This window comes from Mizuhopecten yessoensis, unplaced genomic scaffold (assembly GCF_002113885.1).
Source record: "Mizuhopecten yessoensis strain PY_sf001 unplaced genomic scaffold, ASM211388v2 scaffold716325, whole genome shotgun sequence".
NCBI lineage: Eukaryota > Metazoa > Mollusca > Bivalvia > Pectinida > Pectinidae > Mizuhopecten > Mizuhopecten yessoensis.
This window is the reverse complement of record NW_018480060.1, coordinates 289713-313425: the sequence shown is the minus strand read 5'-3', so window position 1 is coordinate 313425 and position 23713 is coordinate 289713. Positions and strand designations below refer to the sequence as shown.

The following is a 23713-nucleotide window of genomic DNA, read 5'->3' as shown; positions in this document are numbered from 1 at the left end:
GGGTAGTATTGGGTCATAGTCACGGCAATTCGGTGATGTTTTCTGCACCAAATCGCATATTTCCCGATAAAATATGACAGATGGAAGTAAATAACGTCTACAAAGGTGATATTTCACAGTAATAAAGAAGTATTTGGTTCATAACTGGGTCGTATGGGGTAGTATTGGGTAGTATTGGGTGGTATTGGGTAGTATTGGGTGGTATTGGGTAGTATTGGGTAATTAGACGCGCCGCAATCGGGAACCTGTAATAAAATGTAACAGAAAATCTTCAACTTCAAAATGCTGAGCATTGTGCAAATTTAAACTAAATGCAGGGAGAAGTGATCTATGCCACCTCTCTCCTCACTGCCGCATTAAAGGCATCCAGGTCCTCAATCATGGTTACGCTGGGAGGCAGGAGGTTCCATAGTGTGATGGTCCAGGGATGAAGGAGTGTCTGTATACGTTGGTAACTGTATACGTTGGTGGTCGTGTGTGGCCCGGGATGTAGAGTTTGTAGGAGTGCACGTGTCTGTTCTTGGTCGTTGTGATAGTTGAGTAGGTGGGGTGATAGGCGATGGATACTGCTACACTGTGACAAATTTTATGGTGCATAAAGATGATGTCCGTGTTCCAGTGTTTCCCATTTAATTTTAGATCCTTGACCATTTGTGTTGTACTATCTCTGTCTGGATTGTTGACCATTTGTGTTGTACTATCTCTGTCTGGATTGTTGACCATCTGTGTTGTACTATCTCTGTCTGGATTTTTGTAGACGATGTGGTTTGTGGAGCCAAAGTATGCTGAATTTTTATTGACCTGCTCTATCTTATTGATGCTCTATGATGTATGTGGGTTCCATGCTGTGCTGCTGTATTCTAGTTTTGGTCTGACTAGGCTTTTATATGCTTTTTCCTTGATTTGTTGTGGGCAGTGTTTTAGGTTCCTCTTGAAAAATCCAAGTACATCTACTCTGTTCGCTTTGTTGATGGTGTTGTCTATGTTCATGTTGTCTATGTTCATGTTGTCTATGTTCATGTTGTCTATGTTCATGTTGTCTATGTTCATGTTGAAGTTGGCCGAAAGTTCTACTAGGTATGGATGGTGTCCTACTACTTCTAATGTCTGTCCTTGCATTAGAGAGTTGTACTGTTACAATTGTGTTCTTGTTGGTGGCTTACCTGATGGCACATTTTTTTAACGTTGAATTCCATTTACCAGGTGTCTGCCCAGTTACATAATGTGTTGAGGTCTTTTTTTTTTAGTTTGGTACAGTCTGCTGGTGTGTTGATGGGTGTGTAGAGTACACAGTCGTCTGTAAAGAGTCTGATGGTTGAGTGGATGTTGTCTGCAATGTCGTTTATGAAGATTAGGAAGAGTGTAGGTTCGAGGACAGTTCCCTGTGGTACCCCTGCTGTAACTGGTGATGATGCTTATGTTTTCCCTTCTACTAGTACCTGTTGTTTCCTATTTGCCAAAAAGTTGTTAATCCACTGTTCCCTGTATCCCGTAGTAGTGTAGTTCGGTTGATAGGCATTGGTGTGCAACTTTGTCAAAAGCCTTAGCAAAGTCTAGTATGGCGATGTCCACTTGTATCTTGTTGTTGATTCACTTGGTGATGTCGTCTACAGTGAGGAATAGTTGAGTTTCGCAGGAGTATTTTCTTCTGAAGTCATGCATATGTTGGTTTTCGTGTAGTATGTTCTGCTTGTCTAGATGGTCCATTATCTGTGATACTATGATGTGTTCAAGGATCTTCGAGGGTAATGATGTGAGCACGACTGGTCTGTAGTTTTCAGGTTTTGATCTGTCCCCTGTCATACAAACTGAAACCGTCAATCTAAGAACCTTTTATTGTTGAAGCATATATGATAAAACAGTTATGGGTTGTTTTGATGGTAAATATTCAGTGGTATTAAACCAGAAAAAGGTTACATTGTCATTTTGACCGTGGCATTATCTCAGTCAACATGTTTTTAGGGTCATGTCATAAAACAGACGTTGGGGGAGAATCCAACGGTATGATCCCTGATTAAAATACAGCATTTATGTGTTAGGGGGAGAATCCAATGGTATGATCCCTGATTAAAATACAGCATTTATGTGTTATGTTTAGATTTCAACAAAAGAGATATCACAGGCTCTGGACGAGGTTTCCAAATTACAACATCCAGAAGTGAGTCTAGAAGATGAGGAGGAAATAGATGAAGTAGATACTCAAGAATGGCGACAACGAAAGAAACATGTCTTTATCCTAAGTCAGGCTGGAAAACCAGTGTATACCAGGTATTTGATGAAGAACACACTTTATAATGAAAAAGCAATTTTTTGTTTCACTTAGACACATCATTACTGTTAGTCAAAACATATCTCATTATATAATATTCCCTTCTTTAATTAAACGCTGCCAATGTGACTTTTGTAGTCTGTATTGAACCAATGTATATCAGTTAATGGTTCTCATTCAGAAATTGTTCTCAGGTTTGCTCAAGCCTTCATTGTCAGCAGCTAAATATAAAAACAATTAAAATGTTGAATCCTGTGTTGATATAAATCAGGTTGTGTTAATTAATTGAATTTGTTCTTACAGGTTTGGTAATGAGGACAAACTGGTCACTGTAATGGGGGTCATGTCAGCTCTAGTTTCATTTGTCCAAGATTCCAAAGACTTGGTGCGTTTTATGGTGGCAGGTGATCACAAGTTTGTCTTCCTAGTCAGAGAACATTTAATTCTGGTGTGTGTGTCACATGGTGCAGAGTCATCTCAGCAGATCCTTCTTCACTTGTCGTATGTGTACAATCAAATTCTCAGCGTTCTTACGTTTAGTACGCTCCATAGGATATTCAAACAGAGAAGGAACTATGATTTACGAAGACTTTTGACTGGTGCAGAAAAGTTTCTGGACAATTTGCTAAACATGATGGACACAGAACCAGGGATGTTGTTAGGAGCTGTTCGCTGTTTACCATTAGACAGCCAGGTCAGGGACAACATCGCTCAGACCATTGTACAGAACGCAAAAGTAAAGGTAAGATTAAATGTACTTAAAAAAGGGCAGATGAAGCAGTTAATTAAGAGTCTAACAGCCCCCTCCTTCTCATACAAACTATTTGTGCCAAGAGAGCTTAGAATTGGAGTGACTTCTAGCTACAGGACCAAAAGGTTTATAGCCAATATATCTGTACTGTAGCTTTCTGGACTACGGCTTATGTTTAAATGAATGACCATCACTCACAAAGTCATAGTGGTCAAAATGTGTTGAAATTAAACTATTGAGTAGATGAGATTTGTTTGTATTTTCCAGCAAATGTTCATAGATAGATATTTAATGTGGATCTTATCATGGAGCTCTTTCTGTATTAATGGAGGCTTTAGTCACAGAAAGTACTGTTTATATTGTTATCAATCAGTGGATGAGGCTTTACCTTTTATCTGAATAATCAGTTACATTTGCTCGCTCAACAATTGTTCAGCTGTTCACGTTTTTTTTACCCCACAGGATTTGGTGTTTGCCCTCATCCTAGCTAACAACCAGCTTGTAACACTTGTGAGGATGAAAAAGTACTTTCTACATCCAATGGATCTTCACCTCATCATTAACCTCGTTAATGCATCCGAATCCTTCAAGGCCGCCGAGTCTTGGACACCGATATGTTTACCAAAGTTTGACTCCAGGTTTGTCACTACTGTCGTTTGTGGGGTTTTTTCTTCACACAAAGTTGTATTTTTGCTGCGTGTGTTACTGTTTACATATTATTTTCGGCTGCATACTTTTACTTGGAAAGTGGACAAAGGTAATTTGATATTTATTGACACATCAGGGATTGTTAATGATGTCCCAGTGCTTGTGATGAGAAAACTGATCTGACAATGACCATTTAATACACAATACAGTTATCCAGGGAAAATCGTTAAATTTGGAGCAGTGGGCCATTTTCAGTAATTTTTTGTCAATATCAAAATGTATAGGGGCCATTCTAATTTCTATGTAAAGTTAAAAGAAAATTGGAACATGGAGGGTCAATTTCAGTTTTGAGGGGTCAATGGCCACATAAGTGCAGTATAATATATATAACTATATGTGTTAGGACTTTGTATCGCCATTTATATTGCATTTGTTGTGTAATGTGCATGAACATATTTACAGTAGTATACATTTTACATGTGTAAGGATATAGTTTGTATAACTACATGTGTTGTGTAATGTACATATCTACATGTGTAAGGATATAGTTTGTATAACTACATGTGTTGTGTAGTGTGTAAGGATATAGTTTGTATAACTACATGTGTTGTGTAATGTACATATTTACATGTGTAAGGATATAGTTTGTATAACTACATGTGTTGTGTAGTGTGTAAGGATATAGTTTGTATAACTACATGTGTTGTGTAGTGTACATATTTACATGTGTAAGGATATAGTTTGTATAACTACATGTGTTGTGTAGTGTGTAAGGATATAGTTTGTATAACTACATGTGTTGTGTAGTGTACATATTTACATGTGTAAGGATATAGTTTGTATAACTACATGTGTTGTGTAGTGTGTAAGGATATAGTTTGTATAACTACATGTGTTGTGTAGTGTGTAAGGATATAGTTTGTATAACTACATGTGTTGTGTAGTGTGTAAGGATATAGTTTGTATAACTACATGTGTTGTGTAGTGTGTAAGGATATAGTTTGTATAACTACATGTGTTGTGTAGTGTGTAAGGATATAGTTTGTATAACTACATGTGTTGTGTAGTGTGTAAGGATATAGTTTGTATAACTACATGTGTTGTGTAGTGTGTAAGGATATAGTTTGTATAACTACATGTGTTGTGTAGTGTGTAAGGATATAGTTTGTATAACTACATGTGTTGTGTAGTGTGTAAGGATATAGTTTGTATAACTACATGTGTTGTGTAGTGTGTAAGGATATAGTTTGTATAACTACATGTGTTGTGTAGTGTGTAAGGATATAGTTTGTATAACTACATGTGTTGTGTAGTGTGTAAGGATATAGTTTGTATAACTACATGTGTTGTGTAGTGTGTAAGGATATAGTTTGTATAACTACATGTGTTGTGTAGTGTGTAAGGATATAGTTTGTATAACTACATGTGTTGTGTAGTGTGTAAGGATATAGTTTGTATAACTACATGTGTTGTGTAGTGTGTAAGGATATAGTTTGTATAACTACATGTGTTGTGTAGTGTGTAAGGATATAGTTTGTATAACTACATGTGTTGTGTAGTGTGTAAGGATATAGTTTGTATAACTACATGTGTTGTGTAGTGTGTAAGGATATAGTTTGTATAACTACATGTGTTGTGTAGTGTGTAAGGATATAGTTTGTATAACTACATGTGTTGTGTAGTGTGTAAGGATATAGTTTGTATAACTACATGTGTTGTGTAGTGTGTAAGGATATAGTTTGTATAACTACATGTGTTGTGTAGTGTGTAAGGATATAGTTTGTATAACTACATGTGTTGTGTAGTGTACGTGCTGTATTGTAATTGCAGTGGTTTCCTACAAGCTCACATCTCTTACCTGGATGATCGGTGTGAAACCTGTCTCTTACTTCTGTCTGTTGACCGCGAGTCATTCTTCATACTGTCCGAGTGCAGGAACAAAATCAAAGAGGTATGACAAAATAAAATGTACATCAATTACCGATCATCTGTATGTAGTGATAAAAGAATGTTAGTTCTAACATACAACTTTCAAATATGCTGATAAAGAAAATATTATGTTAAAAACGTATTCTCCTGTTTCACCAGGAGATTGGTACTTGTAGATAGATATGTAAATTACATCAGAAACTGACTTGAAAGTATGTCAATGTACCGTATATGTATCTAACCAAACATCAGTACTGTTATTTTCAGTACGATCATTGGTTTATTCCTTAGGCTATGAAACTCATGTTAGTTTTAAGGTCCTTTTGTTCTTTCTATTATTTGACTTTCTACTTTTTTTCAGCGGTTAGTGAAGTACAACGCTCTGAAGGCCATCAGTGATTCGCTGATGAAGACCAGCTACAGTATACAACAGTGTGGTATATCTGACCTGCGACATTTTCTGTACAAGTCTCGGCACATGGCCCAGTTCACAAGTCCAGAATTAGAAGCACCGTACCTTTCGGAGACAGAACAGGAGCGTCTTTGTGGCCTATACTTCTACCTCCATCACCGAATACACACATCAGCTCGCCCATTGAAAATACTCTACACTGTTGGGCCACACGAGACTCTCCTTGGCTGGGTAATATTTTCCACTCCTATCAAATAATTTTGCCTCAGTTTCATTATCAAAAGTTGGAGTACACAACTCCATCTTTCATAATGAAATCATTATTGATGCTCTTGTAATTTTTAAAAATAGAAATGTACAACTTTCAAAATTTCCATTATAAAATCTATTATTGTCTCCTTTAGGTACAAACACTATGAAACGCTATCATGTTTACACTGTTTACCTCACTCATTTGTGCAAATTATGGAAACTTGCATGTTTTCTGACTGTAAAGAGACTGCGGAGAAAACAGACTTTTTATTAAGTTTAAAATAATATATGTATATAAATCATTAATAACATAAAATTACAGGAAATTAGATGTGTTGTGGTCAATCGTAAATGGCAGGTCCAGACATTCTGAAAGTATTTGACTTGGTCATGGGACTACAATTTCATTTTCTTATATAAAATCTACCTATCAATTTTATGTTTGAGATAAACAGAGTTTTGTATGTTAAATAAACAGGTTACACAGAGTTTTGTATGTTTGAGATAACCAGATTTTTGTATGTTAAATATTACCAGAGTTTCATATATTGATCTTACAGGTTACACAGAGTTTTGTATGTTTGAGATTACCAGATTTTTGTATGTTAAATTACCAGAGTTTCATATTTTGATCTTACAGGTTACACAGAGTTTTGAGCTGTATGCAGTATTTGGACCGCTAGTGACCAAAGTGGCAGCTATCCAAGCTATCAACAAGCTGTTACGTTGGGTGAAGAGGGAGGAAGACCGCCTGTTTATACCAAATCATGTCACGTTTTGAGAACTATGGAAAGCTTACTGTGATACAGACAGACATTACACTGCCATGTCAGATTACGTGTCAGAGATGTCACTTACAGTACTTGTTCTGCAACACGTAAATCATCCATGCTGTGAAATAAATTACAGTATGCATCCTGCAATAAGCCCAGGGACCAACACAGTTTACGACTTAAAGTAGGAGGTGGGCTTATTACAGGACAGTGAAATGGCATTTGTTGTAATTTCTACAGAACTAAAATATATATGGGTGGGCTTATTACCAGGCATTGGCTTATTGCTGGATAAGAGTAGTAAGTGTCATTTGCCTGGTTTCATAAAAAATACATATTGACAGACTTTGTCATGATAAAACATTGGGATGGCAGTCATGATGAGAGAAATGGTGTGGAGTGTATTATTTATACAAGTTACAATAACCAGAGAGCATGTTATAGTTTTCTGATGTGTACCACAGCAGAGTCATGACTAAATAACTTGTAACTTCCTAACTTTTCTTATTCTAACTTTGTGTCACAGTTACAAGTGGAATTGGTGAAAGTTCTGAGAACATATAATTTTTGTGCTCAAAAGAGGTGGTAGACCAAAAAGGGGGAATGAGCTCCCCTTGGGACAGAGGCGAGGTCAAAGAGTAGGGGCCCAATAGGGGGTGAGCTCCCCTGGGGACAGGGACAGGGCCCAATAGGGGGTGAGCTCCCCTGGGGACAGGTGTAGGGCCAAATAGGGGGTGAGCTCCCCTGGGGACAGGGGCAGGGCCCAATATGGGAAATAATGGTAAACCTTTAAAATCATTGTCTTTACAACAAAGGAAGGGATTTAAATAGGAGTTAATGTTATTTAAATTGAGAATGCAATGCATGTCCCTCCTGGGGGCAAAAGAATGAGGCCTAATAGAAGAAACAGAGGTAGATCTTTTAAATCCTTCCATATGGATGAAGGGATTTTTTTACTGAATTTGATCTGGAGAATCCTTGGGCAAACAGGGGTTTTGTTGCATAAACCAAAGTTTTTATGAAACATCCATGGGACCAGGAAAACCAATGTCTTCTAATGGAAAGGTATTGTCCCCTTTGGTCCTGAGAGGTAGAGTTTCAAATCGGGAATATTTGTTATGTTTCTATTAATGAAAATATTTTGCCATTATTGCTTAAATAACCAGTGAAGTGATACATGCCCATCAGGCCTCTTCTTTATGCTTTCCCTTCAATAAGAGAGTGTCTGTTTTAGTGCTGTAGTGACAGTGGTGTACATTTGTAGGATATTTATGGTTTTGTCTCAAATTATAATGTAAGCGAACTGATGGCTTTTAACTGAACTGTCACTTGTTATAGTTAAAACAAAAATCTGTTTTCACACAAAATCACAAGCTTCCCTTGAGCATACACAAATTGACTGGGAAGTGTTTGCTTTACAGTTCAGGTCAAAGGATTAAATGTCAAGGTCACCATAACTATAAATAGAAAATCCATTTCAACAGGCTATCTTGGGCTGATAATAGAGGTGGCCTAAGTGCTTCAGATTATTTTTCATGTTCAAAGAAGGTCACCATTACAGAAATTGTGAAACAAATCTGGTTTCCACTCAAAAGGTCTCCTTGGATTTATATGCCTTTAATAGAATTATTTAAGTTAGTTATTAAGGTTTACTTTTCAGCAAATTTTAAATTCTATTTTGTTAACAACTCTTCTGTTTACATGTATGTTGGATACTATGATCAGATGCTAGTTTTCAGACCTATATAATATTGGTTTTCTGTTCCAGCTACGAAGAGGGCATCTAGAGTTGATGTTTTCTGTAAAATGCAGGGCTAGAAATTAATTATTAACTAGAACATGTCTGTAAGACATGAATGCCCCCGCCGCCATGTAAGTAAGTTTCAGTGTTTGATGTTCTATAAATAGTGACAACTTCTTTGACCTTGTAATTCTGAAACATGAACTCATCCGAGGTATTCGGTGTATAAACTTTTATCAAAATCTGTTAATGAATCGGTTGATGATTTTCTATATATATAGCAACTGTGACCTTGGCCATTGGCCATTGACCTTGGAACCCTGAAACACAGAATGATGTCCGAATTATTCGGTGTATAAACTTTCATCAAAATCTGTTTAGAAATGAAATAGCTAGAGTGATGACACTGAATCGGTTAGTGATTTTCTATATATAGCAAGCATGGTCTTGGCCTTGGAACCCTGAAACACAAAAACGATGTCCGAGGTATACTCATACTTGACCTGTGTATAAAGTTTGACAAAAATCTGTGAAAGAATGAAATTGCTAAGTGTTTACATTGAATCGGGCGGGTTGGGACGGGACAGACATGGGCAACACTAGTCAGTCAGGCTAATAGTTTCCGATTTTACTTGTCCATAATCAATTTCAACCAACCCAATATGATTCAACATGGTAAGCAATATCAAATGTTGTAAATTGGACTAGAAATGTGTAGAACCACTAGTCCAGCTGGAGATTTCACTACCTAGTCTCAGAGTACCAGGCTTTCCTTATTGTCTAGCCCAGAAGTGACCGTAGAATATCGACCAATTAAAGTTGTCTTGGAAGAAATAAGAAGTCTATAGATCGAGGCGGGTTTTCAAGGTCAGAAGGTCACTTGATGCAAGTTTTTTTGATAGCATGAATGCAATAGTACCACATAGAACAATTGCTCATTTTGTTATTTTCAGTCTAGATTATTTGATTTTTTTTTAAGGACATGCTTTGTTTTACAAAGTTTTCTAGTTTTAATCACTTTGGTTTGAAGTGTATTGAAATCAGGATGATTTGCACATGTCCTTAAAACAAGATGGTTAATCCAAATTGAACTATTTATTATATATGAAATTGTATATTTGTATTGTCATATAAAATGCCATCCATATTAAAATGTGATTAACATACTTCATAAGCTTGTTTTCATATTTCTCCAGAACAGGCTGATACAATAAACACTTCACTGGGTAATATTGGCTCTGATACAAGAAATTAGAGTCTGGAATCAATGTCTGATCAGTCTATAAAATAGTTTTCCAAACTCAAATGACCAATCACAAAACAGAAATGGCAATTCTGTCCGACTCGTGCGACCAATCACCTTTCCACCTCTTTGTTACCTGAAAAACTAGTTCCGTTAAACAGTATATTCCAAGGAATTTCTAAACATTTTCTTCAGGTTGGTAAGTATGAATTGTAGAACGGTTATGTAGAACAACCAGTAAGCGTTACATTGTGTTGTTTGATGACTAGTCAACAGGGAACGATCAATATAATTACACTCCTCGTTTGAAAGAGAAAGAACAACATGAATAAGAACATGTGCTAATTATAGTACCACCTGTTCCAAACATACCTGATTCTACAATCAAGTACCTGTGATTGCAATTCCAAATGTATTGTACAGTTGAACCTCGTTTTTTTGAGTTTTCCATAGGATTGATAAATTTACAACAAGAGGCCCATGGGCCTTAACGGTCACCTGATATATTTATACAGAGAGTTGATTTTGTTTTTAACATGAATAGAAATATTATTCAAAGTGACAAAAAACAATAAAACCACCTTATTCAATATCTAGCATACAGATTTCAGACTAAAAAGTATTTGAAACTAGCACCTCTGATTCTAAACAAGGGAAATGAAGAAATTCTAGCACACCGACTCCTTTGAGCCCCACCCTACAGCCCTTGGGGGTAGGGTTTGCTCAAAATTTTCAAAGTATCAAACTGTCAACCCAAGGTTATAATTCTATAAACCATAATAAATTTTGTCAATTCAACCCTTTTTGGCCCCGCCCCTCAGGCCCCTGGGGGCTTGGGACTAAACCTGACACTCTTTTTGTTGACCTTTGTCCATGGAAGGTCCCTGCTTAATTTCATTGAAATTGGTTCCGGGGTTTTGGAGAAGTCGAAAATGTAAATTGTTTATGGACGCACAACGGACGACGACGGACAAAAGGCGATTGCAATAGGTCACTTGAGACTTTGTCTCAGGTGACCTAAAAACTTAATGATATTAAGTCAATCCTGCATTTCAAAAGCTACAAATATTTGAATTTCTCTCCAGCTACCTGTTCACTTACTATTTACTTTTCAGGACTGATCATGGTGTTTGGCATCACAGTGTTTGGCTTGCTCGATACAGATTTGGGAATAGCTTGATAACAATATTTGGGAAGATGAAAAAAAAGACAGAAAGACTGAAATGGAAAAACAGAAGAAGAAAAAAAGAAATAAAAGGCAAAAGAAAATTTTGTTCAGACATTTTATTGATTAATAGAGATATACATGTTTAAATGTATAGTATTCTCTGTGGTAATGGAACTCTACACATCTCTGTGTAGCGGCCCCTAGATCTTTGTCTCCACCAATAAAACAATGATATTTATCAATATCATTGTCTCCGTGTCTTTCCCTACAAGCAAATGTTTTACCTTAAAAAAATTACTATAGAAAATAACTTGGGGATGTCATCTTTGATCATTATTGCAAGTGAACAATAAAATGTGAGTTATGAAAAAAAAAGTTGGGCAGCTTCAACCATTTGTTATCATCGAAGGACAATATAATCACTCGTGTGGCTAGAGCTTTGAAAACAAAAAGTATCATTTGCTTCATGGGAAGTCAGCTATGATCACCTGCCATCAATCTCTGCTCTAAAGTGTAAGTACATGTACTACAAATCATAGATTGGGCCTGGTCAAGTCTGGAAGGGGGTCTATATCAATATAAACTTGATTTATTTAACAACAATTATGAAATAAGTTATTTAAACTTATATAGGGTCTATATAACTTCAATTCCACCTGAAAAAGGGGGAGGAGCGCTAATTACGGCAAATACAGCACTGTCTTTTATGACAAATATAAATCATTCACATGTGTATTCTTAATTAAATGCTTCACTAAAAGGCTCAGAAAGTGACCAACACAATAGACCTAATATGAAGCAATATACAGATAGGAATGGTTAGATAGCAACCATTACTAATTCTGATTAGCATTTATATATAGCACCAAACTCTGTCAGCATTAAAAAAACATGTAATAATGAAGTAAGTCAAGGCAGAAATACCCACTAACCAAGCATCAGACAGATACAGACTTAAGATGTCACCAAGCATCAGACAGATATAGACTAAAGATGTCACCAAGCATCAGACAGATACAGACTAAAGATGTCACATTGTATAGTTGTAACCTTGATTTTGAAATCATAGCTTTTAAATTTAAAAATCACCTGATGAAACATGAAACAAGGCATCACAAGTGATACAAATCCCCTCGCATTCACACACTGTGACATATGTAAAAGGAAATGAAGTCGCTATAGCGATGACAAAGTTTTTTCTAAAAATAGTAACAGTGACCTTGACCTTCAATGTAGAAACCTGAAAGGAGAAGTTGTTCAAGCACTTGTATGAAGTTTCATGAAATTCCATTGAGGAATGAAGTCGATAGAGCGATGAGAAAGTTTTTTCTAAAAATAGTAAAAAAGACCTTGACGTTCAACACAGTAACCTGAAATGTGTTAAAAGTCAAGATATTGCCATACCAAACACTTGTATTAAGTTTCATGAAATTCTGTAGAGGAATAAAGTCAGTAGAGCGGTGACAAAGGTTTTTTTCAATTATCAATTATTATATGGATCAGACAGATTTAAGACTTTTTGTTAAAGCAACCATCGATTATGAAATTTCAACTGATTCCCACAACTAGAAATAGTCTGTTTATGGTCACGGACATAGACTTATTAATGTGTTTAGTACTTTACTAAGCTTTTATAAAGTACTGTATTGTGATACAGAGCAATATGCCTGTATAATGTGATTAACAGGTTTTCCAATATATTTTGACAGCCCTACATGTACAGTATACATGCAATATATATAAACTTTTAATTGCACAAAATAGAACATGATTTCATTAAGACAAGTGTAAACTGTCATAGATAGTTCATGTATAACAACATGCCATTTTATAAACAGCTCCTTCATAAATAACTTACATATCCTTGTATATGGTTAATTCTTATAACAGTATGGTTAATATTTTATCATAATAACATACATATTTAGTTTCTTACACAATATATTAATTATACATATATATATATATATAGAATAGAGAACAGCCGTGCCCTTCCAGCCTCCATTATCTGATCGTATCACTACATGTACATATTAAGTCAGTGGGTTAAGGGAAATATTGTTCCGCTATATATGCTGGTCAATACTGTATACCAGGAAAGTTTTGCTAAATTTTACTTTCGCCTTTTTTGTCCTCAGTAATGAGGGCGAATTTATCATTACAGCAAATGTTTATAAACAACATTATATACATAGTAATTAAATGTGAAGGGCAAATTCAATATTGGCAAAAATCAGTTTTACCGTCAATGGGCGAGAATTTAGCTGTACTATGTATAAGGAGATATATTGTCTTTTGTCTCAATCAAATTTCCCAGTACACGTACCAGCCAATTCACAATACGACTGGTTTAATAAGTCTCCACTGTAGGTGTTTGCCCTACTGAGCTTCCTATGCCAGATGTTGTGTTTTACCATAAATATACATCATGATAGGCAGCTTTGTTAGCATCAGATAAATACAGATATATATATCGGATAAATACAGATATATATATCAGATAAAAACAAATATAAACTGTAGATATATATCTACAGAAAATATCTACAGTACTGCAGCATTTGAAATAGGGATGAATAATATTAAACTTTACATAATGCTTTCAATATTTGTTTACATGTTATGACAATCACCACTGTTAACATCTGTGTGATGAGAGTGGAGGTATGGTTGGGTGTTTATATGTGTAGGTGTAGGTGTGATGAGAGTGGGGGTATGGTTGGGGGTTTATATGTGTAGGTGTAGGTGTGATGAGAGGGGAGGTATGGTTGGGTGTTTATATGTGTGATGAGAGGGGAGGTATGGGTGGGTGTTTATATGTGTGGGTGTAGGGGTGATGAGAGTGGAGGTATGGTTGGGAGTTTATATGTGTGGGTGTAGGTGTGATGTGAGTGGGGGTATGGTTGGGTGTTTATATGTGTAGGTGTGGTGAGAGTGGAGGTATGGTTGGGGGTTTATATGTGTGGATGTAGGTGAGATGTGAGTGGAGGTATGGTTGGGTGGTTATATGCGTGGGTGTAGGTGTGATGAGATAGGAGGTATGGTTGGGGATTTATATGTGTGGGTGTAGGTGTGAGAGGGTGGGGGTATGGTTGGGTGTTTATATGTGTGATGAGAGGGGAGGTATGGGTGGGTGTTTATATGTGTGGGTGTAGGGGTGATGAGAGTGGAGGTATGGTTGGGATCACCACTGTTAACATCTGTGTGATGAGAGTGGAGGTATGGTTGGATGTTTATATGTGTAGGTGTAGGTGTGATGAGAGTGGGGGTATGGTTGGGGGTTTATATGTGTAGGTGTGATGAGAGTGGAGGTATTGTTGGGTGTTTATATGTGTGGGTGTAGGGGGGATGAGAGTGGAGGTATGGTTGGGGGTTTATATGTGTAGGTGTGATGAGAGTGGGGGTATGGTTGGGGGTTTATATGTGTAGGTGTGATGAGAGGGGAGGTATGGTTGGGTGTTTATATGTGTGGGTGTAGGGGTGATGAGAGTGGAGGTATGGTTGGTTATTTATATGCGTGGGTGTAGGTGTGATGAGATAGGAGGTATGGTTGGGTATTCATATGTGTGGGTGTAGGTGTGATGATAGTGGAGGTATGGTTGGGTGTTTATATGTGTGGGTGTAGGTGTGATGTGAGTGGAGGTATGGTTGGGTGTTTATATGCGTGGGTGTAGGTGTGATGAGTGGAGGTATGGTTGGGTGTTTATATGTGTAGGTGTAGGTGTGATGAGAGTGGAGGTATGGTTGGGTATTTATATGCGTGGGTGTAGGTGTGATGAGATAGGAGGTATGGTTGGGTATTTATATGTGTGGGTGTAGGTGTGATGAGAGTGGAGGTATGGTTGGGTGTTTATATGTGTGGGTGTAGGTGTGATGAGAGTGGAGGTATGGTTGGGTGTTTATATGTGTGGGTGTAGGTGTGATGAGAGTGGAGGTATGGTTGGGTGTTTATATGTGTGGGTGTAGGTGTGATGAGAGTGGAGGTATGGTTGGGTGTTTATATGTGTGGGTGTAGGTGTGATGAGAGTGGAGGTATGGTTGGGTGTTTATATGTGTGGGTGTAGGTGTGATGAGAGTGGAGGTATGGTTGGGTGTTTATATGTGTGGGTGTAGGTGTGATGAGAGTGGAGGTATGGTTGGGTGTTTATATGTGTGGGTGTAGGTGTGATGAGAGTGGAGGTATGGTTGGGTGTTTATATGTGTGGGTGTAGGTGTGATGAGAGTGGAGGTATGGTTGGGTGTTTATATGTGTGGGTGTAGGTGTGATGAGAGTGGAGGTATGGTTGGGTGTTTATATGTGTGGGTGTAGGTGTGATGAGAGTGGAGGTATGGTTGGGTGTTTATATGTGTGGGTGTAGGTGTGATGAGAGTGGAGGTATGGTTGGGTGTTTATATGTGTGGGTGTAGGTGTGATGAGAGTGGAGGTATGGTTGGGTGTTTATATGTGTGGGTGTAGGTGTGATGAGAGTGGAGGTATGGTTGGGTATTTATATGTGTGGGTGTAGGTGTGATGAGAGTGGAGGTATGGTTGGGTGTTTATATGTGTGGGTGTAGGTGTGATGAGAGTGGAGGTATGGTTGGGTATTTATATGCGTGGGTGTAGGTGTATGTGAGTCAGCGTTATTGCATCAAACAGAGCACCAATGACGGATATTACCTATATATATATATACACATGGAAGTTGTTACAATAAAGCCTAATGTGAGACCAACTTTTACCACTGATTCAATGGTTAGCCTTCACACAAGACCTCAAGAGAGGCGTTGTCTCTTGAAATCTTATATATCAACATCATTGCCTGTTTGAGACATGGTTTAAGGAGTCTGGGGCCACATCTCTTCTCTAAGTCCTTTAGACATGGCAATGCCAATAGCACTAGAACGCCATGGTTAAATATAACACTTGTAGGTGTGGCTACAGCTTAAACCTATCCATGCGGCTGTGGATTCAGTGAATCCTTCCAGAGACCCTTGTCAACAGTGTCCTGTGTACAGTAAATCCTTCCAGAGACCCTTGTCCACAGACTCTTGTGAACAGTAAACCCTCCCCGAGACCCTTGTCCACAGGCTCTTGTGAACAGTAAACCCTCCCCGAGACCCTTGTCCACAGAGTCCTGTGTAAAGTAAATCCTTCCAGAGTCCCTTGTCCACAGACTCTTGTGAACAGTAAACCCTCCCCGAGACCCTTGTCCACAGTGTCTTGCGTACAGTAAATCCTTCCCGAGACCCTTGTCCAAAGACTCTTGTGTACAGTAAATACTTCCAGAGAACCTTGTCCACAGAGTCTTGTTTACAGTAAATCCTTCCAGATACCCTTGTCCACAGAGTCCTGTGTAAAGTAAATCCTTCCAGAGTCCCTTGTCCACAGAGTCCTGTGTACAGGAAATCCTTACAGAGACCCTTGTCCACAGAGCCCTGTGTACAGTAAATCCTCTTGTCCACAGACTCTTGGGGACAGGAAATCCTTCCAGAGACCCTTGTCAACAGAGTCCTGTGTACAGTAATCCTTACAGAGACCCTTGTCAACAGAGTCCTGTGTACAGTAATCCTTACAGAGACCCTTGTCCACAGACTCTTGTGAACAGTAAATCCTTCCCGAGACCCTTGTCCACAGACTCTTGTGTACAGTAAATCCTTCCAGAGACCCTTGTCCACAGAGTCTTGTGTACAGTAAATCCTTCCAGAGACCCTTGTCCACAGAGTCCTGTGTACAGTAAATCCTTACAGAGACCCTTGTCCACAGACTCTTGTGAACAGTAAATCCTTCCAGAGACCCTTGTCCACAGAGTCTTGTGTACAGTAAATCCTTCCAGAGACCCTTGTCCACAGAGTCCTGTGTACAGTAAATCCTTACAGAGACCCTTGTCCACAGACTCTTGTGAACAGTAAATCCTTCCAGAGACCCTTGTCCACAGAGTCTTGTGTACAGTAAATCCTTCCAGAGACCCTTGTCCACAGAGTCCTGTGTACAGTAAATCCTTACAGAGACCCTTGTCCACAGACTCTTGTGAACAGTAAATCCTTCCAGAGACCCTTGTCCACAGAGTCTTGTGTACAGTAAATCCTTCCAGAGACCCTTGTCCACAGAGTCCTGTGTACAGTAAATCCTTACAGAGACCCTTGTCCACAGACTCTTGTGAACAGTAAATCCTTCCAGAGACCCTTGTCCACAGAGTCTTGTGTACAGTAAATCCTTCCAGAGACCCTTGTCCACAGAGTCCTGTGTACAGTAAATCCTTCCAGAGACCCTTGTCCACAGAGTCCTGTGTACAGTAAATCCTTCCAGAGACCCTTGTCCACAGAGTCTTGTGTACAGTAAATCCTTCCAGAGACCCTTGTCCACAGAGTCCTGTGTACAGTAAATCCTTACAGAGACCCTTGTCCACAGACTCTTGTGAACAGTAAATCCTTCCAGAGACCCTTGTCCACAGAGTCTTGTGTACAGTAAATCCTTCCAGAGACCCTTGTCCACAGAGTCCTGTGTACAGTAAATCCTTACAGAGACCCTTGTCCACAGACTCTTGTGAACAGTAAATCCTTCCAGAGACCCTTGTCCACAGAGTCTTGTGTACAGTAAATCCTTCCAGAGACCCTTGTCCACAGAGTCCTGTGTACAGTAAATCCTTCCAGAGACCCTTGTCCACAGAGTCTTGTGTACAGTAAATCCTTCCAGAGACCCTTGTCCACAGAGTCCTGTGTACAGTAAATCCTTACAGAGACCCTTGTCCACAGACTCTTGTGAACAGTAAATCCTTCCAGAGACCCTTGTCCACAGAGTCTTGTGTACAGTAAATCCTTCCAGAGACCCTTGTCCACAGAGTCCTGTGTACAGTAAATCCTTCCAGAGACCCTTGTCCACAGAGTCTTGTGTACAGTAAATCCTTCCAGAGACCCTTGTCCACAGAGTCCTGTGTACAGTAAATCCTTCCAGAGACCCTTGTCCACAGAGTCTTGTGTACAGTAAATCCTTCCAGAGACCCTTGTCCACAGAGTCCTGTGTACAGTAAATCCTTCCAGAGACCCTTGTCCACAGAGTCCTGTGTACAGTAAATCCTTCCAGAGACCCTTGTCCACAGAGTCTTGTGTACAGTAAATCCTTCCAGAGACCCTTGTCCACAGAGTCCTGTGTACAGTAAATCCTTCCAGAGACCCTTGTCCACAGAGTCTTGTGTACAGTAAATCCTTCCAGAGACCCTTGTCCACAGAGTCCTGTGTACAGTAAATCCTTCCAGAGACCCTTGTCCACAGAGTCCTGTGTACAGTAAATCCTTCCAGAGACCCTTGTCCACAGAGTCTTGTGTACAGTAAATCCTTCCAGAGACCCTTGTCCACAGAGTCCTGTGTACAGTAAATCCTTCCAGAGACCCTTGTCCACAGAGTCTTGTGTACAGTAAATCCTTCCAGAGACCCTTGTCCACAGAGTCCTGTGTACAGTAAATCCTTCCAGAGACCCTTGTCCACAGAGTCTTGTGTACAGTAAATCCTTCCAGAGACCCTTGTCCACAGAGTCCTGTGTACAGTAAATCCTTCCAGAGACCCTTGTCCACAGAGTCCTGTGTACAGTAAATCCTTCCAGAGACCCTTGTCCACAGAGTCTTGTGTACAGTAAATCCTTCCAGAGACCCTTGTCCACAGAGTCCTGTGTACAGTAAATCCTTCCAGAGACCCTTGTCCACAGAGTCCTGTGTACAGTAAATCCTTCCAGAGACCCTTGTCCACAGAGTCTTGTGTACAGTAAATCCTTCCAGAGACCCTTGTCCACAGAGTCCTGTGTACAGTAAATCCTTACAGAGACCCTTGTCCACAGAGTCTTGTGTACAGTAAATCCTTCCAGAGACCCTTGTCCACAGAGTCCTGTGTACAGTAAATCCTTCCAGAGACCCTTGTCCACAGAGTCCTGTGTACAGTAAATCCTTCCAGAGACCCTTGTCCACAGAGTCCTGTGTACAGTAAATCCTTCCAGAGACCCTTGTCCACAGAGTCTTGTGTACAGTAAATCCTTCCAGAGACCCTTGTCCACAGAGTCCTGTGTACAGTAAATCCTTCCAGAGACCCTTGTCCACAGAGTCCTGTGTACAGTAAATCCTTCCAGAGACCCTTGTCCACAGAGTCCTGTGTACAGTAAATCCTTCCAGAGACCCTTGTCCACAGAGTCCTGTGTACAGTAAATCCTTCCAGAGACCCTTGTCCACAGAGTCTTGTGTACAGTAAATCCTTCCAGAGACCCTTGTCCACAGAGTCCTGTGTACAGTAAATCCTTCCAGAGACCCTTGTCCACAGAGTCCTGTGTACAGTAAATCCTTCCAGAGACCCTTGTCCACAGAGTCCTGTGTACAGTAAATCCTTCCAGAGACCCTTGTCCACAGAGTCCTGTGTACAGTAAATCCTTCCAGAGACCCTTGTCCACAGAGTCCTGTGTACAGTAAATCCTTCCAGAGACCCTTGTCCACAGAGTCCTGTGTACAGTAAATCCTTCCAGAGACCCTTGTCCACAGAGTCCTGTGTACAGTAAATCCTTCCAGAGACCCTTGTCCACAGAGTCCTGTGTACAGTAAATCCTTCCAGAGACCCTTGTCCACAGAGTCCTGTGTACAGTAAATCCTTCCAGAGACCCTTGTCCACAGAGTCCTGTGTACAGTAAATCCTTCCAGAGACCCTTGTCCACAGAGTCCTGTGTACAGTAAATCCTTCCAGAGACCCTTGTCCACAGAGTCCTGTGTACAGTAAATCCTTCCAGAGACCCTTGTCCACAGAGTCCTGTGTACAGTAAATCCTTCCAGAGACCCTTGTCCACAGAGTCCTGTGTACAGTAAATCCTTCCAGAGACCCTTGTCCACAGAGTCCTGTGTACAGTAAATCCTTCCAGAGACCCTTGTCCACAGAGTCCTGTGTACAGTAAATCCTTCCAGAGACCCTTGTCCACAGAGTCCTGTGTACAGTAAATCCTTCCAGAGACCCTTGTCCACAGAGTCCTGTGTACAGTAAATCCTTCCAGAGACCCTTGTCCACAGAGTCCTGTGTACAGTAAATCCTTCCAGAGACCCTTGTCCACAGAGTCCTGTGTACAGTAAATCCTTCCAGAGACCCTTGTCCACAGAGTCCTGTGTACAGTAAATCCTTCCAGAGACCCTTGTCCACAGAGTCCTGTGTACAGTAAATCCTTCCAGAGACCCTTGTCCACAGAGTCCTGTGTACAGTAAATCCTTCCAGAGACCCTTGTCCACAGAGTCCTGTGTACAGTAAATCCTTCCAGAGACCCTTGTCCACAGAGTCCTGTGTACAGTAAATCCTTCCAGAGACCCTTGTCCACAGAGTCCTGTGTACAGTAAATCCTTCCAGAGACCCTTGTCCACAGAGTCCTGTGTACAGTAAATCCTTCCAGAGACCCTTGTCCACAGAGTCCTGTGTACAGTAAATCCTTCCAGAGACCCTTGTCCACAGAGTCCTGTGTACAGTAAATCCTTCCAGAGACCCTTGTCCACAGAGTCCTGTGTACAGTAAATCCTTCCAGAGACCCTTGTCCACAGAGTCCTGTGTACAGTAAATCCTTCCAGAGACCCTTGTCCACAGAGTCCTGTGTACAGTAAATCCTTCCAGAGACCCTTGTCCACAGAGTCCTGTGTACAGTAAATCCTTCCAGAGACCCTTGTCCACAGAGTCCTGTGTACAGTAAATCCTTCCAGAGACCCTTGTCCACAGAGTCCTGTGTACAGTAAATCCTTCCAGAGACCCTTGTCCACAGAGTCCTGTGTACAGTAAATCCTTCCAGAGACCCTTGTCCACAGAGTCCTGTGTACAGTAAATCCTTCCAGAGACCCTTGTCCACAGAGTCCTGTGTACAGTAAATCCTTCCAGAGACCCTTGTCCACAGAGTCCTGTGTACAGTAAATCCTTCCAGAGACCCTTGTCCACAGAGTCCTGTGTACAGTAAATCCTTCCAGAGACCCTTGTCCACAGAGTCCTGTGTACAGTAAATCCTTCCAGAGACCCTTGTCCACAGAGTCCTGTGTACAGTAAATCCTTCCAGAGACCCTTGTCCACAGAGTCCTGTGTACAGTAAATCCTTCCAGAGACCCTTGTCCACAGAGTCCTGTGTACAGTAAATCCTTCCAGAGACCCTTGTCCACAGAGTCCTGTGTACAGTAAATCCTTCCAGAGACCCTTGTCCACAGAGTCCTGTGTACAGTAAATCCTTCCAGAGACCCTTGTCCACAGAGTCCTGTGTACAGTAAATCCTTCCAGAGACCCTTGTCCACAGAGTCCTGTGTACAGTAAATCCTTCCAGAGACCCTTGTCCACAGAGTCCTGTGTACAGTAAATCCTTCCAGAGACCCTTGTCCACAGAGTCCTGTGTACAGTAAATCCTTCCAGAGACCCTTGTCCACAGAGTCCTGTGTACAGTAAATCCTTCCAGAGACCCTTGTCCACAGAGTCCTGTGTACAGTAAATCCTTCCAGAGACCCTTGTCCACAGAGTCCTGTGTACAGTAAATCCTTCCAGAGACCCTTGTCCACAGAGTCCTGTGTACAGTAAATCCTTCCAGAGACCCTTGTCCACAGAGTCCTGTGTACAGTAAATCCTTCCAGAGACCCTTGTCCACAGAGTCCTGTGTACAGTAAATCCTTCCAGAGACCCTTGTCCACAGAGTCCTGTGTACAGTAAATCCTTCCAGAGACCCTTGTCCACAGAGTCCTGTGTACAGTAAATCCTTCCAGAGACCCTTGTCCACAGAGTCCTGTGTACAGTAAATCCTTCCAGAGACCCTTGTCCACAGAGTCCTGTGTACAGTAAATCCTTCCAGAGACCCTTGTCCACAGAGTCCTGTGTACAGTAAATCCTTCCAGAGACCCTTGTCCACAGAGTCCTGTGTACAGTAAATCCTTCCAGAGACCCTTGTCCACAGAGTCCTGTGTACAGTAAATCCTTCCAGAGACCCTTGTCCACAGAGTCCTGTGTACAGTAAATCCTTCCAGAGACCCTTGTCCACAGAGTCCTGTGTACAGTAAATCCTTCCAGAGACCCTTGTCCACAGAGTCCTGTGTACAGTAAATCCTTCCAGAGACCCTTGTCCACAGAGTCCTGTGTACAGTAAATCCTTCCAGAGACCCTTGTCCACAGAGTCCTGTGTACAGTAAATCCTTCCAGAGACCCTTGTCCACAGAGTCCTGTGTACAGTAAATCCTTCCAGAGACCCTTGTCCACAGAGTCCTGTGTACAGTAAATCCTTCCAGAGACCCTTGTCCACAGAGTCCTGTGTACAGTAAATCCTTCCAGAGACCCTTGTCCACAGAGTCCTGTGTACAGTAAATCCTTCCAGAGACCCTTGTCCACAGAGTCCTGTGTACAGTAAATCCTTCCAGAGACCCTTGTCCACAGAGTCCTGTGTACAGTAAATCCTTCCAGAGACCCTTGTCCACAGAGTCCTGTGTACAGTAAATCCTTCCAGAGACCCTTGTCCACAGAGTCCTGTGTACAGTAAATCCTTCCAGAGACCCTTGTCCACAGAGTCCTGTGTACAGTAAATCCTTCCAGAGACCCTTGTCCACAGAGTCCTGTGTACAGTAAATCCTTCCAGAGACCCTTGTCCACAGAGTCCTGTGTACAGTAAATCCTTCCAGAGACCCTTGTCCACAGAGTCCTGTGTACAGTAAATCCTTCCAGAGACCCTTGTCCACAGAGTCCTGTGTACAGTAAATCCTTCCAGAGACCCTTGTCCACAGAGTCCTGTGTACAGTAAATCCTTCCAGAGACCCTTGTCCACAGAGTCCTGTGTACAGTAAATCCTTCCAGAGACCCTTGTCCACAGAGTCCTGTGTACAGTAAATCCTTCCAGAGACCCTTGTCCACAGAGTCCTGTGTACAGTAAATCCTTCCAGAGACCCTTGTCCACAGAGTCCTGTGTACAGTAAATCCTTCCAGAGACCCTTGTCCACAGAGTCCTGTGTACAGTAAATCCTTCCAGAGACCCTTGTCCACAGAGTCCTGTGTACAGTAAATCCTTCCAGAGACCCTTGTCCACAGAGTCCTGTGTACAGTAAATCCTTCCAGAGACCCTTGTCCACAGAGTCCTGTGTACAGTAAATCCTTCCAGAGACCCTTGTCCACAGAGTCCTGTGTACAGTAAATCCTTCCAGAGACCCTTGTCCACAGAGTCCTGTGTACAGTAAATCCTTCCAGAGACCCTTGTCCACAGAGTCCTGTGTACAGTAAATCCTTCCAGAGACCCTTGTCCACAGAGTCCTGTGTACAGTAAATCCTTCCAGAGACCCTTGTCCACAGAGTCCTGTGTACAGTAAATCCTTCCAGAGACCCTTGTCCACAGAGTCCTGTGTACAGTAAATCCTTCCAGAGACCCTTGTCCACAGAGTCCTGTGTACAGTAAATCCTTCCAGAGACCCTTGTCCACAGAGTCCTGTGTACAGTAAATCCTTCCAGAGACCCTTGTCCACAGAGTCCTGTGTACAGTAAATCCTTCCAGAGACCCTTGTCCACAGAGTCCTGTGTACAGTAAATCCTTCCAGAGACCC

At 40.8% G+C, this 23713-nt stretch overlaps 1 protein-coding gene across 1 annotated transcript in view; it reads left to right on the top strand.

The window, feature by feature from the left end:
- LOC110443104 (vacuolar fusion protein MON1 homolog A-like) overlaps positions 1-9272 on the top strand; it is a 13611-nt gene extending 4339 nt beyond the window's left edge. The window contains exons 2-7 of the mRNA XM_021487100.1: positions 2099-2268; positions 2573-3011; positions 3483-3658; positions 5499-5619; positions 5959-6240; positions 6902-9272. Of these exons, the coding sequence (XP_021342775.1) occupies positions 2099-2268; positions 2573-3011; positions 3483-3658; positions 5499-5619; positions 5959-6240; positions 6902-7042 (1329 nt within the window). The 3' untranslated portion in view covers positions 7043-9272. The remainder of the gene's footprint in view (positions 1-2098; positions 2269-2572; positions 3012-3482; positions 3659-5498; positions 5620-5958; positions 6241-6901) is intronic.
- Positions 9273-23713: the final 14441 nt, after the last annotated feature.